The 20,184-nt window shown below is 32.9% G+C and overlaps 1 protein-coding gene across 2 annotated transcripts in view; it reads right to left on the minus strand.

Annotated features, from left to right (window-relative positions):
- The window catches only part of LOC128236296 (hemicentin-1-like), an 81,122-nt gene that overhangs the window by 14,219 nt on the left and 46,719 nt on the right, over positions 1 to 20,184 (minus strand). Inside the window, exons 7-12 of one of the 2 annotated variants that reach the window (XM_052951182.1) lie at positions 16,902 to 17,192; positions 16,366 to 16,677; positions 12,992 to 13,303; positions 11,014 to 11,124; positions 7,694 to 7,730; positions 6,316 to 6,356 (exon numbers count right to left, since the gene is read on the minus strand). In XM_052951182.1, coding sequence (XP_052807142.1) covers positions 6,316 to 6,356; positions 7,694 to 7,730; positions 11,014 to 11,124; positions 12,992 to 13,303; positions 16,366 to 16,677; positions 16,902 to 17,192 — 1,104 coding nt within the window. The remainder of the gene's footprint in view (positions 1 to 6,315; positions 6,357 to 7,693; positions 7,731 to 11,013; positions 11,125 to 12,991; positions 13,304 to 16,365; positions 16,678 to 16,901; positions 17,193 to 20,184) is intronic. The other variant, XM_052951183.1, reaches the window with a different exon arrangement.

Genomic DNA, 20,184 nt, shown 5'->3' on the forward strand with positions numbered 1-20,184 from the left:
TTATTCCAAAGAAGTCCAATGCATACATTTCCGCGTGTTAACAAGACCTCTAAATACCCACCCGAGGCAAAACATAGAAAATGCTACAGCGCCGCTGGTAGAGATACCTTAGTGAATCTGAATACATGATTTTAAAAACCGCTAGGCGTTTCAGTAGGGCACAGTTTAGTAACAATGGACAACTTTATTACTGAATATAAACCTTTGTAAATTTAAAAGAGATCACTCGCAAAATAAGTGACTTTTAATGGTCGCTTTTCAAATTATCCTGCTTTCCCAGTATTATACAATAATGTCATGTATCTGTATTTGTCGTTGTCGTCAATACACTGCAGTTTACAAATTAAAGCATTCCCGAATCCAATAGTGTAAAGGAATTACACGTTGTAAATGAATGCATTGTTAAATGTATTAGGTGAGGTTCTATAAATAACCATGCATAATTACATGTTAATTGCATGTTAAACGTCAAAACGACGATGTAACCCCATTTCATTCAGACTTTGCTCCTAATTACTTGATATCGAAAACAATGGTTTTTATGAAGGATACCGGGTTTGACTTAAAAGAAACGTGCAGAAAACACGGTATTCCCATCTTATGCGACAATAATAGATCACAGTAGTATTTTAGCACTCACAAATCATTTAATATTTTTGCTTTTTCAGCTATTAAATACATAGGTCAAGTTTTGTTATCAGTAATTAATATTCTCCATAAACGCATTATTTAGTAAGTAGTTACAGATTTATCACTCAAAATATATGATTGCTTAACATGTATATGTATGCATTTTGAAAAAAAGTGTCACTGAAAAGGAAGCTGCATTTACGGTTTCCTATAAATATGGGATAGTGAATATCCCATGTAGTCTGAAATGTGGCTTTTATCCTTCAACCCAGCGAAAACTTAAAGCTCTACTTCCTAGATCGAAAATCCATTGATGTTATATTTACAGCATTTATTCGGCCTCTCTTGGAACAAGCTATGTGGTTTGGGAATGTTTTACGCATGCAGACGAAGATGACCAAAATAAAGTTCAGCATAAGGCAACGCGATTCATTTTCGGAGGAAAGCCACTTGATTTCATTTCCAACTGGTATACTCAAGCTGTACTTAAATCTCTATCTCTAGCAATCTCTAATCGGTGATACGACCTCGTACACTATTTGAAAGTAAGTAATATTCCTCGTAGAACCAAACGGATGTCCTGTCAACTGCACTATCCTCGTGGCATGCACTATCGGAAAGAGTTCGTTCCTTGCACTCCATCAAGTATAATCTGTACAATACTAAAAAGTCAGTTCCTCAGTTCTACCACTCATGCATGACTGTGAATGCACTGTTGTTACCTCACGCAACATCAAATATTTAATCAGTTTTCTGTTATAAGGCCTTTGTCACTTCATCTATACTGTTTTGATCAAAAGAAGCCAAGAAATAAGACAAACACGACACTATTCGACCATGTTCAGCAATTAATTTGTCAAACTAAACTCTTCCGATCGTGTTTATTCAAACTGAATCAAACACGACTCTTACAGTAAGCTGTCCTGTCCAAGACACACTCCTCTCCCCTTTAGCTTCCCAGTTTATTTTATTTTTAATTTTGACTTTTTCCATACTTCCAATGCATTTTACAAACAACTATTAATTAAATGTGTCATACACCTACAACCTTATCCATCACATTATATCTAGTTAATATATGTTACTAATCATAAAGCCTTCACACAAGTATAATCAGCTTAAAAGAGTGACAGGAACGTGACACTGTATAAGCTGCAAAGCTTTCTTCTCAATTCTGACGCGATTAGTTTGATTTGTTTTATAGCTGGTCTATTTTTCCCGTATTACTAACACAGTAAAAACCCTTGGTAACGTGCAAACTATGTATCTTGAAAATAGTTTATTGGAATTGAGTTTATCGCGCACAAGCACGAACGCACGCACACATATATTATCCGTCTTCCATTGCCAGCACGTTATTATGCCCAGTTACACCGATCGATGCTATAAGTTTGTATTTGGTCCTTTATGAAAATTAATTTTCATTATCACTGTGTTAATCAGAGTCAGCAGGAAATGCATATGGCTATAAATGGTTAAGCTTTAATTGCACTTTGTGTCGCCCTTAACCGCGATGGTAATTGGTACTTTTGTAATTTGAGTACTCGTATCCAGGTTTCAATGAAATCAAATACAGGAAAGCTGCCCGTGATGAACCATCACTACTCTCAATTTGATACTATTTACAATTCGAGTTTTATTCATTCGTCAGTGTGTTAGTTTGATTGAATAGTCATTTACTAAAGCAGGTTATCGACCTGCACTTTGCCGTTTAAATTGTAAACAAAAGACCGCCATTTTTGATGTAATAACGGTAAGCTTTTGGCTTTTTCTTCGTATATAAAATAAACTTGAAGCATACATATCATTATAAATCTGCTGTTATTTTTCCAAATATACACGGTAACTATTTCGCGTATAAACTCATTTTAGGGCAAAAGTTACATGTGCATGGAAAATTGGATCGACTCAAAATTACTGCAATTTTGCAGGGTTAAGTGTAGTGCTGTTTCCAAATGTAGTAGTGCAAGAAAGGAATTTTGTTGGTAAAAGCACCAGCAATATAGTGCAATTTTGCATTTCATGTCCTTTAACACAGCTCTAGTTCAAACAAAGCACAAGTTTGGCATACTTATCAGTTGGCATAACTATGTAACTCTTGTTTCCTGTCGATCCAATCATTTACAGAAGTAAGATAATGCTTATCGCTATCAGGGAACGCTTTCAATAGGTTACGAATAAAATGTTTCAGGATCTATGTAGAATATAACCAAAAATCAGTTTCACTATTATATATTATTAGTAGACTTTACCAGACAAATCCTTTAAGAATAATAGTAGTAGATTTAAAAATTATCATTTGTTTAAGGAATAAGATGCCTGTCCATTACGAAGAAATCATATTGAAGTTCGCAGCTATAAAGAGCAGTAATATACAAAAAAAGTACAGACCACTTCAGACCTCCTGACATAACAGTGGTCTAGTAGTCAGCTTAGGATTGTTGAGGCTAACAGTTGCCAAGCTTACTTATTTGTTTGCAGTCACATTTTAGCCCATACACTGCAAACGGGGAACCAATCCGAAATCGTAAGCCACAAACAACTATTGTTAGCATTTATTAGACCCGTTTTTATGTTACAAACAACTTTTAACGTTATTTCTAATATGCACTTAAATATAGGATAGTAATATTACATTGGATCAATACGAAATACGTCACACCAAGTAGTTAACAACCATTTAATCTTTAAAATGCTCCGCAATTTCGTTTAAGTGTATATCCGATTGTTATTGTATATTGCAGTGTAGGATATATTTAAAAATGTATTGTACAATAATAAATGATATTCGATTTTTTTGATTTTTTGCCATGATGGTATATGCATTATCTTTATATTGTCATGTGCATTATCTTTTTTATTTTGGCAAAACTTTAGTATTTCTCAGACAAAGTAGTTACAACAGAGAAGATTTAAACAAACGTGTTGTCCAATGGGGTTTGATACACGGCAGCAAAACCAAACAAATACTATGGCTAACGCAATGTACAATCAATACGGGTTGATTAGAGTTTAAACTTTGAATGGAAAACCTTCGAGCATACAGAATACATGTATTCATCAATTGATGTTTTAGTGAGTGGCAATATCTTAACATTTAGAATATGGCAAACATATTCAAGTCCAGAAGTAATTATATATCACTATTTGGGAATATACAGTGAGAAAGTTTTGATGTCTAGTATTAGAATGGCCTTTATAAAATATTAAGAGTAAAAAAGTTTTTCAAATGGATCTTCAGATTAGGGATAATTTTTATATTTATCTAAAGGTAATAAAATATATATGTTAGCTTCGCAAAGTAAGGTCAGTTTATTTTCAGCTTATTTTAAAATCCATATTGAGTACCACACCTAGAGAAATTTAAAGCCTTTATATGGTATCAATAACAAAAAAATGGACATATTAATATTAATAGAAATATTGTGTGCATGAATCATCACATTCTTGTTTTTTCCCTAATATTCAGATTCATTTATTTCAAATATAATATATCAAAAAAACTTGAGTGAAATCGCAAATTTAAGTATTTGGTAAAATCTTACTAGATTGTTTTTTATACATACTCTAGTACACAAGTCATAACGTTTAGTTTTAGCTATGTTATCGAACATCATTTCGATGCTTTTATTTCCAACTTTAAGCAATGAAGCATACCACACCTCTCATTAAAAAGGCTCAATTACGTCGGTATGTCGACCAATGTCGAATCGGCGTAATACGGCTGATGTAAATAATGAAATGACAAAATCAATCATTATTAAATATTTCTTTAAACAATAGCTCCGATACTTGACGACACTTTTTACCAATCATTATTACAATGTCTCTTGTATCTTTCAGAAACTCAGGTCATGGATATTTGAACTTCCATTGTACTTTGCTTTAAACGGACTATACACCAGTTTTTTTTCTTTAACGAATCTCAGGACAATTTTTTTTTTCTCTTTGATATCATAATTGTATTAAAAAATACCAAAATGTAAAAAATAATCGAGTCGGAGAACGTGTTCGAACCGGTGTCGCCAAAATTGCAGTCTAGTGTCGTATCCACTGTGCTGCGAAGGCTTATCCTAAACAATCGGAATATTTAAGCTATATACCTAAAAAATATAACTTGGTAAAAACACGTGGTAACATCGACTAGCAAATCACGCATAAGAATGAATTCTACTGGGTAGACATATCAATTATTTTTTTTAATAGAAAATGCGAAAAAACTGCGAAATAAATAAATTGTATACTATGTGGTACTTCAGTTAGTTAGTTTCAATGCATTGTACACATCGATACCAAGTTTATGTCAGTTTTCGACAAAAATTTTTTCGCTATTTCATCATACGGTGTATAGCTCCTTTAAACTGATAAACACTTTGAAATTCGGTTACAACTTGTGTAAAACGGGTTGAAAATTTTCAGATTTTTCTAAAAAAATGTTTGAAACAATCAGATTGATGAATATGCTTGATTAAAGGAATTCATGAGATCAACGGAAATCAATTACATTACAGGCGAAGACTTTGGCTGCCAAAATTTACTCTTATTAAATAACCTCTTTAAAAAAACAACATTCATATACATATTATATTGATACCATTCATGTTGTTACAATATACTAGGTAAAATGTACATAAGCTACGTAAAATTGAAAATGGTTGATTCTCCAAAATCATCCATCACTTAATATGCAAATCGTCAAAAGTTTATATTTGCACAGAAAACTAGCTATACACCAGAATAGAATGCAAATTCTCGGGGATATTCCTTCGACCCCCTCATCTTCAGATTAATACCTTATGCGTTAATTTGTTATGGAACGGGAGTGCAAACCGATCTACATATGACACTCATAACAAATACAGGGTATGTCGTGTAGACAAAATATAATTGATAAAGTAGTCATTCATGTAATTGCTATTGGCAGAATTCGCTTGTAAGCGTTCACTTAACACTTTTAAGAATACCATGACATTACAAAAAAAATGTTATGGTCTCGGAAGGAGATAAACTAAACACATTAGCGACTCGACAACGCAGTATAAATTTCAATGGTGACCATCGACAGAGATTTGTGGGGATTGTTTTATATTCAAGAAAAGCAGACCTTATATACTTGCAGCCGCACAATAACTGCATAGCTATATGGGTATGTATTCTTGCTTCTAGTAGTATTTAACCAAATATATAGTGGCAAAACTCAGTTGAGTGTTGTGATTTGCCTAAACGTTTGATAGTTTATACTCAAAAAATGTTCTAATCATATATATAACGAAGCAAATATGTGCATTGAGAGTACAGTCGGATGGAAAAAGAGACGGAACAAAGAAAAATAAAATGAAACGAGAGAAAAATGTGAGATCATAACAAAAAATGAATTTTATGTATTTTGTTGCTTAAGTCGTCATTGTTTTTAAATATGTTTTTTGTGTACATCATAGAGTGCCTCAATTAAATTGATATATACTATTAATTTACTACTTTAAATTTAATAACACTCATCTTAAAAAATAGTTGAATTCGTCTTAAAATAATAAAGATGGCAAAAAGACAATGTATGTAGGCTACTGTTAAGCTATATCGAGTACGTGAACGCATTCCAAGAAACTCAATGGTATTATTAGATTTTAAACATCTAAAACAAATGCTGATAGGTGGTGTTCGAAAAAAAGAAGAATTTAAACGTACCATCATCCCCGTCGACGTGATGAGGAATAGCATCTACTCGTCTGGAAAAAAGGATGTGAGAAGAAAATATTAAAGAATTACTTATAACATTGGTTTGGACTTGACGCTCATGGCACCTTGAATATATGCCATGTGATGTTTTTTGGTGGCAATGAAATAAATATCAGTACAATAAAACATGTTAGAAAACCTCATCAACAAGAATAGGAAATGTAAACATTATAATGTACAAATTAATTAATCAACAGTAAATTATCAATATTCACTTTTTTATATCCATAACAAAGAAATTACAATGACAATTGTGGCCAGTCCAAGCTTATTTAAAAGTTCACAAGAGTCCATTCATCATATTCGGTACTTCCGTTATCACAAACAAATGAATTAGAACCGATGGAAAACATCACTTGATAGCCTTCAATACGAAAAAACCTTATTAGGAGTATTATCAGTAATTATATTTACTATGAAATTGTTATAAAGTACGAGAGCAATTAAAATACGTAGACTTTCTTAAAACGCTATAAAGAGTTTTGCCTCGTTTCATAATGCTTGTGGTTATATCGATTTAAGCATTCTTTAAAAGATGATGCAAATCAAATAAACTAAATGCATTTACTTCAAGACGGGGCAACACGGTATTAAAGAGATTTCTATTTAAATAGTTTGTTGATTAAACATATGTAAATGATGATATACAAATAATTAACTAATTGGAACCACGTGATGGGTGTAACTCTACAATAGTTTATTGTTAAGACAAATACTTGTCTTTTGTCATATCTTATATATATATAGAAAATAACTGTATTAATTTCAACATCATTGGGTAGCCGTGGAGCTCTACCTCACATATTTGTAAATAGTACTTCATAAAGCACATTCGATGTACCTGAATAAAATTCGGCACGTCAAGGGAACAGATTATGGAGATTTCTATGATATATTAAAATGTAAAGTCTATTATTTTAGTGTATAAGTGTACTTCATTCTTGACTCTCGTATGTAGTTTTATGTTAAAACTGCTCATTTATTTCATTTTGATGATTTTCATCGGCTTTTTAGAAATGCATTTAATTGAGTATGGAGAAAACTACTCGCTAAGGTTCTTCAACATCTATGAACATTTGCTTGACTAATTAACTGAGAAGACGATATTGTATCAAAACAAACAAACAAAATAATGATTTTTATTAAACAGCTTCAGATGACAACACACTAGTGTTGAATTACTTTTTTGATAAATGTATTTACTATATGTTCTGTTCTACGTTCGAAGAAATTAAAAAAAATGCCATAAAGGGTTTGGTTTAGTGTCTTACACTAAACCTTTGTAAATTGTAAAGGCTGGGATACCGAAAAAGAGCAATGTACTCACTGATTGCCTGCCAACATTTCTCTGTCTTTCTTTTGGCCTGAAATTAAGAAAAGAAATTACTAACTTTTTCACGTTTAGTCCAGTGTTAATTCTTTCGCTTTTAAGTGTTTACTAAAACTATTCGGAGATAATCAATATAATCCCCGCTTTCGTTTTAATCCGTTTTGATATATCATGTACACAATCGTATGCCATATAATGTTGTAATCTAATGTTTAATATATACATATATATGTTGATGAGGTATCATTTTAATATAGATTTGAGCGATATTTTTAATGGTTTCGTTGTCATGGCAGCCATAGTTTTGTCTAACGAAGAAATAATAAAACCACATGCCAAACTGTTTATGTATCTCTTTTATATATAAGTTTAATAAACCTAGCTTGCATTTTTTTAGTTATTGCATGATCCAGTCAGTAGTATTTTCACTTTTTCTTGTTGCTAAAGCAGGAACAATTTTTTTTGTGAGAAAAAAAGAAAAACATACATAAACCCTTTATTGCCCTCTAAATACGTACTGACTTTCATGAATGTATTTTTTATATACTTTTTTGAGTTATACAACGATCAATTAAAAAAATTTAGTTTTCACTATTTTCGTAACCATTGCAACTACAACTTTTTCCTTACAAAAAAAACCCCATGTGTTATTGCCTAAGGACCGTATATTCATTACAAAGTAGTATTTATCTCCATTGAATACATTTTAGTTACAGCATGACCCAGTAAAAATGTTGTTTTTTACTACTTTCGTTGCCATAGAAACCACCATTAATGTATTCTAAAATTACCTTACAGCTTTCTTTCCACATACCAAGTTAAATACCCTAGGTTGCATACTTCTTGCGTTATTTTAGCGTCCAGGTTTTCCAGGCGAACGGAATACAGATTGACAAGTTTACGGGTGAAGGCGAAACGTATAATCCACTCCGATGAAGGAAAGTAAATGACTTATGAACCAGATTGTGGGTGCAGTAACCTTAACTTGTACCATGTTTTAGGAGTTTTTCTTGTTCATTGATAAATGTCATTCATGGTACTGGTATGCATAGCTGTCACCATGCCATAAGTGGCGTATTGATAGATTGCAGATATTTTAGCGCTCGTTGTGTATTACTTTAGGAACTAGGGTAGTTGTTGTTTTTCGTAACTATTACTGAGTAGTTGTTTCTATCGTTACTACTTAACATCGTTATCATTATTTATTATAATAATGCAATGGAAAAAGTGCAAGCCCTGTAGCCAAATCCTCTGGTTAAAGGTACAATTCTTACTATGCCCGTGTCATACATCATACAACAGGTACACAGCAGTATTAGACAGAAATTCGAAGGACAATCACGGCTTCTTGAGTTTTCGACCTAAGCCTAGCCCAAGTCACAATGGAATCATGACAGAAATTTGCAGTTTCACGACCAACGTTTGAGATATTGTGTGACTTCATAGCGAATTTATACGGCATATGTAGGACATAATAGGTGTTTTGCTACCAAAAATATGTCTCTTTAGTGTCACGACATATTCATCTACTTTTATCGTTTTAGTTGTTTTTTGGATAATGTCGTACGACCATCGTAACCAAGATCAGAGAGGTATTCTCTTAATAAATCTTGATAAATACATCCTTAACATGTCAAAATGGAAAAAAAACGTTTATCTTGTTTATTTAAATGAATGAAGGTCATCTTACAATGAAACTAGATTTAAAAAAAAAAACATGTAACATTTCACGCCCATGTAAATATAGCGATAGGGAAGACCACCGATACGTGTCGTTACACATGTGTTACTATCGATACTTCTTTTGTTTTGCAAATATCGTTTTCTACATGCATTTTAATACATATACACTTTCAGTAAAGTAATTATATGATTAATAACAGTTTAGACCACATTAAAAACTCTCTCACTGTTCAATCGGCGCCTCCATGTTGCAATGTTCTATTTCAATGTTTGCCAGATATGAGATATGCATACCGTTGGAAAGGTATATTTTAGATATTTCTATCATTGGTCTCCAAAGCGCTGATTTTATGTAAGGCTTTGGTGTTCTTTCTTCTTTCAGAAATCAGCGACTCCCTTTCAGTGTTTTAATCGTTTGTCAGTATTGTCTTGTTAAAGTATATATTTGTATAATGAAAATGCTTATTTCAACGCCTGTTGCACATACAGTTCAATTTGATATACATTAACACATTTTCCTGAAAGCATATTTTTATTTATTTATTATAACATTTAATAAAGAATGACTTAATTGGGATTTAGGTCATAAAACAATGAAGAACAAAACATCCGGCTTACTTATTAACATAGCAAACATATAAGAATATATGAGGGTGGGTGGTGGTTGAAAACGAAAAGGCAAGCTTTATTTTTTATGGTTAGACAACGTATTTAGTGCCAATTATTAATAGGCAATATGGACATAAGGGTCTTTTAGATTTTATCAATTGTGCTTCTTCCTTAATTAAAAAACTCTCAATTGCTAAAAAATGATTTGTGGGAAACCAAATGTTTCAAATTTCATTTCCAGAATACATAAAACGGGTGTAAAAACGCGTATGCACTGAGACGACGATCGGTTGTTTTCTTTTGAAATCTTACTTAACAATTTAATTCACAGCATAATAAGTGTGTAGCTCATTTCGCTACTTTTTGTGTTTGTGTTTTTTATAAAAATCTTGTTGCTTTTTACACCATAGTTGTGAACATAAATAATAAGTTGATATCAAACGAAAAATATCACAATTGCGCTGTTTAGGCCTAAAAATATAGTACATTATGACACGAGGATGAAAGTTTAGCGTCAGTGCGCTCGAAAATTTAGGTTTTTGACATTGGTCTTTAAAACCAACAATCAAGCTTTTATCTATACAAATATAGCAATAATAAAGAAATAGTTAATAATATATCATTTACTAGTTTAAAAACGTTCTTGGTTGTATAGTTTTACCATTTTGCATTTTTGGTGGTTGCTCTATATATCTAAAATTTCAAATTAAGATATATTTTTATAATTTTTCTGCTTACTAGATATGATTTGAAAAAAGAACCTGACGTTTTACACATAACTCAAACATGCTTTCTTTCACCGATGCATCGAGTTTGTACCCGGTAGAATTTGGTATGGCCACCGGCTTTGCCGTTTATAACTGGATTGAATTGATAGTAATATTGAAAAATTATTTATTGCTGGCGAAAACTTAATAATTAATTCAATGGTAAACGTTGCCAACACAGATCATATATTTACTTCATTTTCCAAGCCACGAGGTTCACTGATAAGTGTAAATGCAAAGTTTAATTGAATTATTTACCGATTTTTCTGAATTTCATTAAGCCCAAAATAACGCCTCCAATAATCAACATTGCGAAAATGACACCTCCGATTGATCCTCCAATTATAGCAGCTGATGGAACCACTGGATCTACTCATTCATGAAAATAAAACAAAAATATGTATATACTCGCTACAATAGACAAAACAAAGACATATTTAATCAACAAAACATAGGAAACTACAAGAACTAGCTCAGCAGTCAAAACGTCACAATCAGCTTCTTTGATGCCGAAAAAAAAGAGTCAGACAACAAGACTCTCAACTCTGCAAGACAACCAACCCAGGAAACATAATTGTTAAGAATTCGTTGTTTATAAACGTCAGAGTTACCACGCCATGTTATTGACAGCGAGTTAATTGAAAAGCTTAGTGAAAAATCGTTCAGAAATGTAATTAACTATAAATACAAGATAAAAACGCGTCGTAAATGAATATCAGAAAATATTTGCTATATCACGACGTATATTACGTGTAAGAAATTACAATATATTAAATAAGTTATCTCTTGTCGCAAATGGCATCTTTAAGTTCAAAGAGTTCATGTTTTTATGTATTATGTTCAGATATTTATATTCTATATTTATGTTTGTATTCTAAACTTCAAAATGTTTCGTATAATGCAATATCTGCATATATTGTTTCTGTTTCGCATGCATATGGTAAATTGTATATTTCAAACCTCAGTGCCCCTTTTGATTAAATAATTAGAGAAAAGAGTATATACTTTTGAGAGAGCCTTATTTAATGTCTGATAAATTCCCGAGGTCCACACGATGCTTTAGTAAAAAGAAATGGTTGGAAAATATCAACGACATTCCAAACTTGATCCCTGACTCACTATATGCGAATGAGGTAGATATGTTTGCGGAGCATATCGCTTCGAAAACAATACCCGAGCAGTTGCCGAAACATTTTCAAATAAATTTTCACATACTGAAATTAAGCTCTTGTTTCTAAAATAAATGTGATACATGTCCTTTCGAATGAAAAATTATCAATGATGTGAAAACTCGCAGAATGGTACTCGCTCATGTTTTTTATGTAAAATTCACTTTTTGGTATAACGAAAACAGTGTGCAAATCATTAGGAGTGTTAAACTTGGATACCAAAGGCTGGATCCCACCAGCAAACATTGGTATTTGCTCACATATCGTTTTTGAAGACTACAACCTTCAAATAATTGTGAACAACTTTGTTGTTGCGTAATTGGTTAAGATGTAAAAATATATCATTCCTGTAAAAAAAAGTCCCGGTGGTCTAGTGGTTAAGCTATTGATTATCTGAAGGTAATGTTTCGTAACTTTACAAGCGTTGGTTCGCTCCCTTTTAAAATCAAAATACTTCTTTAAGTATAACTGTATTTTTTCTGCAATTCCAATATCTTGAGTAAAATAATGATAAAAATAGTGTTGTTAAGACGCAAAACTGGGAATGCTATTTAAACACAACTAGTCTTAGTTAAAAAATGCAAATTATTAGTTTTACGATATAGTAGAGAAAAATAATGATAAAATTAGTGTTTTTAGATGCAAAACTGGGAAAACTAATTAAACTAACAAATAAGTTTTTAATCTATCCATTAAATGATCTACACATCACAGATTCCGTTTGGACCAAAGAAATATCAACGAAGAAAAATAAACCTAATGTTTTATTAGTTAGGGTTTTTCTTATTTTTTTTTTTAACAAATCTTAATCTGAAATATTTTAACAGATCTGAAAATAACGCATAATTGATACTCTCTAAAGCGATTGAAAATACAAATAGCACGGACAGAGCTGAGTTACGTTACTTCCGGCTACAGTATATATAGGATAAAGTAGCCTTTTTGGAAGAAAAACATATAGCTATTTACGATACATGTAATAGATAAATATAACAGTTTTGAATTTTGGCACGTACGCTAACATAGTGGTGAATTTATTCTATGGAATATAGAACTGTATTACTTACTAACTAGATGCGCCAATGTTGTAAATGTTGCGTTGACTCTCATGGAATTCCCTTTGGCATTAGAAGCAAAAAGTTCCACAAAGTACTGCTTTTTAGGTTCCAGTTTGTTTATAGTATAGTTTATGCTTTCTTCGAGTTCGTTATGAGAAATATTCACTTGAGTTATGGTTGAGAGTTTAATCAATGTTCCATACGATAAATGAAAGGTTTGACTTAAACCGTTGTTAAATCCAGCTATCCATGTTAGTATTGCTTGCGTTTCTCCGATAGCCTCCTCAATTACATGGAATTCCGTCGGTGGATCTGGTGGTCCTGAAAGATATGATAAACGCAGTGTTTTTCTTCTTAATATTATTAATTATGATATCATGGAACTGGAATGGTCGTAGTAAAGGAATGGACTTATTATTTCATATTTAACACTTAGAATGTGTATTTACGTTAAGTTGTTATAAACTCACACTCATAAAGCTACATACAATAATATAATTGTGTTTGGACTTATACTCTACCATTGTTAGGAGAATGGTTTATAAAATAACTTATATATTGTATGCATATTGATTGTGGTGGCATTTCTCGTTTTGCTTCATTAGATTGTATTTCAGTTTCTTCATAAAAAGACCACAGACACAATTTACAATGTTTCTTTCTTTAATGTGAACATGTTAAACTTATTTTAAATCAAATAACGTTTCCTAATGCACACACTTGATATATTTGGGAATAATTGCTTTATGGAAAAGAAAAGTATTCAGTGCCCCGTTTTATAAAGTTCGTCCAAACGCTTCGTGATGTTTAAAGTTCGCAGATAACTACAGATATCTTAATTTTATGCTGTATATAGGGCTTGCGAGCAAATTACATGAAGCGCACTAGCGATCAATTCTTATTTATTGTTTTATTAAATCATTTCGATTAAAGATAAGCAGTATCATTTGCAATTGTGGTTTTGTTCTACTAGAAGTATAACCGATAGCATTTGTTAGTTTAAAATGTTAATTAGTTTATTTTTGTAACGTCGGATATATTTAGTTAAATGACGTCAATATTGAAATAAAAAATGACGTCATAACTTCTTACGTGTTGTGCACTATGAGCGTCATGTTTTAAATATACAATGGACTAGGTAAATGTAAAAAATTAGCAGTTTAGTACGAAACGTACTACAATATTTCCTTGATCTACGAAAAAAACATTCAACAAAATGGATAAAGTCATTTGAAATTCGTCATTTTTGGTATCCAGTTTATTAATATCGTATAATTCCGTTGACTGCAGACTTTTCGTGCTCACGAATAATTAATGAGGTGAAATCCGGACGTTTGAATCGTTCACCTTAGGCAATGCGAACATTGCTTATCAGTTATGGTTGAATAGGAATAGCTTACATTATGGCGTTTCCGAAGGTAAATTCGGTAGAGAAGTCCATATAATATAGGGTGGGTTCCGCGGATTAAACTTCGTAGACATTAATAAAATCGCGACCGAATGAAGGCGCCATTCGTTTAATTACTGGGTTTAATATATCAGTTAATTGATGAAGTAAAAAAACCTCTTTCTTTATGAACCACTGAAAATTGGTTGATTTTTCTTCCTTATGGTTTTATTGCTCGTAAATGATTATATAGTTATGTTCATGTTCTCCGCTTACGTTTTTATCATATTTTGCATCCAATTAAATATCTAATCTAAGCTCTACCGGAGCATATATATGCCATGATTGTTGCATGCCTTTGACTGGATCGTGCATTGCATTTTGGTGGGTTTTTACAAAGTATAAGACGCGCAGTGACTTACAGGGTAATCTCGACCGCAACATTTCGATTGCAGTTGAACAGATTTAAAAAAAGCGGTATATTTTGTCTTGACATCGTTATGTGTTCGCCTTTGGTAGCTAAAGCAAAGAAATGCCGCCGCATTATTATTAAGTATTTTTGAATGCTTTTTTATATCAGATAAGATTGATTATTTCTAAATTGATTAACTTTTTCCAAAACTACATCGAGCTCTATTAAAAATGATAATAGAAACTACCAGTAATAAACAAACAATAACCTACCAGATGCTACCAAAGTAATGTGCGTTCACCAAGTATCAATAAAATACAAACTTATTTGTTCTAAAACTATTAATTATTTAAAGGTTTTAAGATGATTTTGGGTTTTCAAACTTATTTCATAAAATATCATTATTGCTAGCTTTTTCACGTGATGGCTCCTGAGACAATGGTTCCTTGACCGGTACAACAATGTGTTTACCAGTACAACAGTGCGTTTACCGAACTGTTGTTTATAACAAAAGAATATGTATGCTTACTCTGGATATGAAGCACACCATGCGTACGCTTAGAACGCTCAATAGAAAACATACATATAAAATAATAATGCAATACACTAGGGATTAGTATTACTCTGTTCGGAAAAGAAAATATTTCCATCGCGAACCGAGATATTCCTTTTCCTTAAAAAAGTTTTAATTAAGTAACCTGTAGTTTATTGTTATTTACTTTTGTGTTAGTCTTAGTGTATATCTAATTATTTTCACCCTAGACTTTTAAACTGTCCGCCCTCAATTTGTCTGGTTCTCGCAACTTCGCAAAAAAGCATTTTACTTTATACATTTCCCTGCGAAAAACACGACATGGCAAAACTCAGCCACCATATTAATGACTTAATTTAAATAATCTAGATAATCTAAATGTTCGTGAAGTATTGATATTGCCACGGCGGGATCTAGCAAGAGTGTAGCTTAATGCGCGGAAATACCTTTATAAACTCTGAGAAACAAACAGTGTAATTTCGGTTTCGGTCCCTTCGTTTGCTCATCTGGTATAGGGTTTAATGTAGTACCGTTACTATATTTTGAAAAATGTTCATCAATAAATGTGGCCTCATATGCATTTTACCTTGATGTTTTTTTAATAAACCCCAATGAACTGATTATCAGTTAAAGCCAACAAACAAAATTAAATTTACTAGAGCTATCACAAAAAGAATGAATACCAACATGGCACAAAGTGTTTCACTGCTAGTTTCACAAGGGACCAGACACTAACTATTGCGAGCCAATGTGAAATATTAAGGTGCATATCTGCTCCTGTATACTGAGCCACAATCCTTTCAAATGAGAAGTTTAGGTGCAAATCATTGGACTGGACTCAAGGTGACGTGATGTGACGGACACAACTACTGTTCGGTTTTCAGTTCGGGGTATACATACTTAAAAACAGAGCGTTTAGTAAGTGTTGTTTTTTTTTCGTAGTGAAAACATTCCTTTTCGTTTGCTTTAACTGTAAAGAGTTATGACATTTAGAATATCAAAATACCAAACCATACAATAAATATATTGCAGCGTCTCAATCAGTAACTTACCTGCTGGCTTGAGATATATTTCTTCGACTAGCTCCTTGCCAATTCCATTGCTAACCGTAATACTGTACACGCCGTAATCACCAGTATCGATATTCAAAACGGTCAAATTACTAGACAACCCTGTCGTTTTTATTTCATACTTCCCGGGGTGATTTGATAACTGAGCACAAGTTGGCTTGCATCTTTTCCAGACAAACTGTGATGAATTAGGGACCGGATACGCAAACACAGTGTACTTCAATGTTACTTGTTCGTGGTGTCGGGCTGCAAAGGTCAACTGTAGATCCTCGCCAGGTGGATGCCTTGGTTTGCCTGGAAATCAATGTATCGATAACAAAGTTTCTGTTTCTTCTTCTATGAACATAATATGTTTTAAAATATTTATATAAATTATGTTTTGTGTTACATTGCTACAATTAACTGCACTTTTAAAAATCATTTAAGCCGATGACGATTTATAATTCAATACCATTAATTGCCTTCATTCTTTTGTCAAGTAAGCAGCTACTTTTTGTATAAAGTCGTTTTCAACTTACATGTTACAAGCAACTTCAAGTTTTTTCTCGACGGAGTGTCGGTATTAAACTCATTACTGCCATCACAAGTATAAAGCCCGGCATCCCAGCATGTTAGGTTTGCAATGGTGTATTCCAGCTGTGATGAATTTTCGATGGATCTCCTTATTTCACCGTCCTTTCGAATATTGATGGATGCTAGAGGATTGCTATCCACGGTGCAGGTAAACGTCACATTGCTGAACTCTGATTTTGTAACGTTGGAAGTTCCGATGTGCTCAGTAACGTGAAAGCCACTCACGAGAGATTCATCTGGAAAATATATTTCAGTATTGCTGGTAATAATATATGTTGATAACTTAAATATAGATTTTGTGTACAATAACTTTGAAGCTAACCCCACGTTAGCACGCGGGACCTGTCCTCAATATGTGAACCTTTGTATGACGAAAGTAGGTATAATTCGGTACGCATACATTTAGTCGACTAAGCTACTAAATGGGAGACGGGTTCAAATATCCATTATTGTGAACGCACATATCAAATATTATCTGCTATTGTTCTGCCTTGAGATAATATTACAACTCATAAATAGTATATTCATAGTTCCAATTTATTTGGTATTGGATTAGAAAGGTCGCTTATAAAGGTGTGCATGTACGTGAGTATAGTCTTAAAACATTGTGTTTTCTCGTATATTGTTTGATTAAACTTGGCAAGTGTGCATTTCAACGTGATACAGGTAAATTTAACTGGCCCTGTGTTAAATTAACCAGCTGTTTTGCATTAAAAGCTACCAATCATAATATATCGAACTTGATCACAAAAAAAATAAAAGATGAAAATATTTATAATTTTCCATTGAACAAATTCCAATGACACTTAACTCTTCCAGGCCAACAAGTTAATATTGTAACCGTCCGCTGCAGGCGGCGGATGTGCTTTCATAGTAAAACTGTAACGGTCCCCTGTAGGCGACAGATGTGCGTTCATAATACCGTAACGGATGTGCGTTCATAGTATAACATTCCGTTCATAGTACGTCTGTTTACTTGGTTGGTAATATGCAAATTAGCAAAGCCTGGTCTCTGTGTGGGTTGATAATTTACTGTATATAAAGACCAGTAGACCCCTTCAGGGTCGAGCATGCTTTTTTCTGAAGGGATCTTTTGGCCTTGTTGACGTCGCACGTTACAAATTGTGGAAGCGGTGGGATAAAGACAACTGCCGGATCGGAGTTGCCTTACCCATGAGTTTTCCAGACGAAGACTCGAGACGAGTCTTCTCTGTGGGGAAATTAATGTAACGGTCCGCTGTAGGCGGATATGCGTTCATAACATTCCGTTATAGACTAAAATACGTTCAAAGAACGTTGATGTACTTGGTAATATGCAAAAAAAAAGCAAATCCCGGGCTCTGTGTGGATTGAGAATTTACTGTATACAAAGGCCAGCCCTTCAGTGTCGAGCATAAATGGATCTGTTGGCCTTGTTGGTCTCGCACGTTACAATATGATCTAAGTTATACAGAAACCTTTTAGACAGTGGTATAATGATTCAAAATCAAATATATAGCTATAAGTGATGTATGCTATCCGACAAGGAAAACACAGCGCAAATTGGAAAATAAAACTTTTCATATTGTGTGTTTAAAACGACCAATTATACATGTGGCAATGGCTTCGAAGATAGTTGTTTTCAGAAGGACGGTAAACATCACTTTAGTTCAATATTGCGATGATTTATGAAAAGTCATTTTGAAATAATTCATTCATTGCGGAATGAAAGAGCAGACGCAAACAATAAGGAAGGAAAGTACAAATTAGCTAGAAATCATCTACGGATTGCCATATCCCCCGCCAAAATAAGTGCTGAAGAATGTTAAGTGTTTACTACAAAAACAGGGGAAGTAATAATCACATATTGCAAAAAAACAAAAGGTATAAATGGGGAAAAGAGCAAGTCATTTTAAAATACTACAAGCAGGGTGATGAAGTATGTACACTACGCTCTACTTCTTTACGATTTACATTGAACATGTCGAAGTTATTGGGACCTCGGAAAATACTTCGAGATAACCAAATTTAGATATGATCCAAATACAAAATCATGACTGACTTAATCCAACAATAAGACCAATAAGACAAAGGTTCGAATTAACCAGACATCGAGAAAAGAATGTTCGAAATATCGAGGTTGGACTGTTTATATGTATTACGTTTGAATTCAATGTCTTAAAGAACTTTTGAGATAGAAGATATTTCGCTTAAAGAGAATTTATAAAAAGAACGAAACGCAATTAATGTTAAAAGACTTAAACAGGATGATGGTCCATGTGCATAGCACTCCTTCTCAATGAGATGTATTTGTATATGAAGTTTTAAATGACTATCTCAAGGACTTTTTAGGATGATTGCTCCGGATAAATAGAAACACATGCAATTATTCACATATTCACATATTCAAAAGTATTCAGTAACTCTAACTAATGTACATATGCATATGTCATCATTTAGTTTATCTGTATGTAAAGTGTCAAGTCAATACATCGAATGCTGATGGAGTTATGCTCCGGACCAGACTGAGGAACCAAACATATGGTAATGGGGAAATGTATGCATAATATAAGGTAGGTATAGTTTAAGTACATGCATAATAACATGTCTCTCATTTCTATCCATCTATTCAAAGTTTCATTTAAATCCCTTTAGTCATTGTTTGAGTTAGTGTACGGACAAGCAGCTACTGTATGAATAAAAACGGTCAAAGTGAAAGGGGAGATAATTTAGCAATGACTGTAGCTAGGATTATGTTTCTTCTTACTGCACTTACACTGAACAAATTGCTCTAGTTTTCATTGAGATCCAACTTTCGTCATTTAATTTAATCTCCGGATTGGAATGTGCTGGGAGAACGTACAGACTGAAGGTTGGAAGGACGGACTGACCAATTGGCGAATATACGCTCGGAAAGCATAAACATGGTTTTAATTGTAGTATCAGTGTATTGAATCTTTTACTAAGTGACTCAGTAACTACGTTTCATATGTATGGGTAAAATGATAAATCTTGAAACAATACATTTTTCGTAAGTTTAAGCCAGAAACCTACCCTACGATCGGACATCAAAAACACACTTTTACAAGTTGCTTATATAAAGACACGCATGAAAACTAGGTGGACGAATTGGCCTTTATATTTAATAAGATCTGGCGAACAATTGTCCTAATAACCTACTATATTACCAGATATAACCTATATTCAACAAATAAAATGGATTCAGAAATATAGTCAATGCTTTAGACA

This window comes from Mya arenaria, chromosome 5 (assembly GCF_026914265.1).
Source record: "Mya arenaria isolate MELC-2E11 chromosome 5, ASM2691426v1".
Lineage (NCBI taxonomy): Eukaryota > Metazoa > Mollusca > Bivalvia > Myida > Myidae > Mya > Mya arenaria.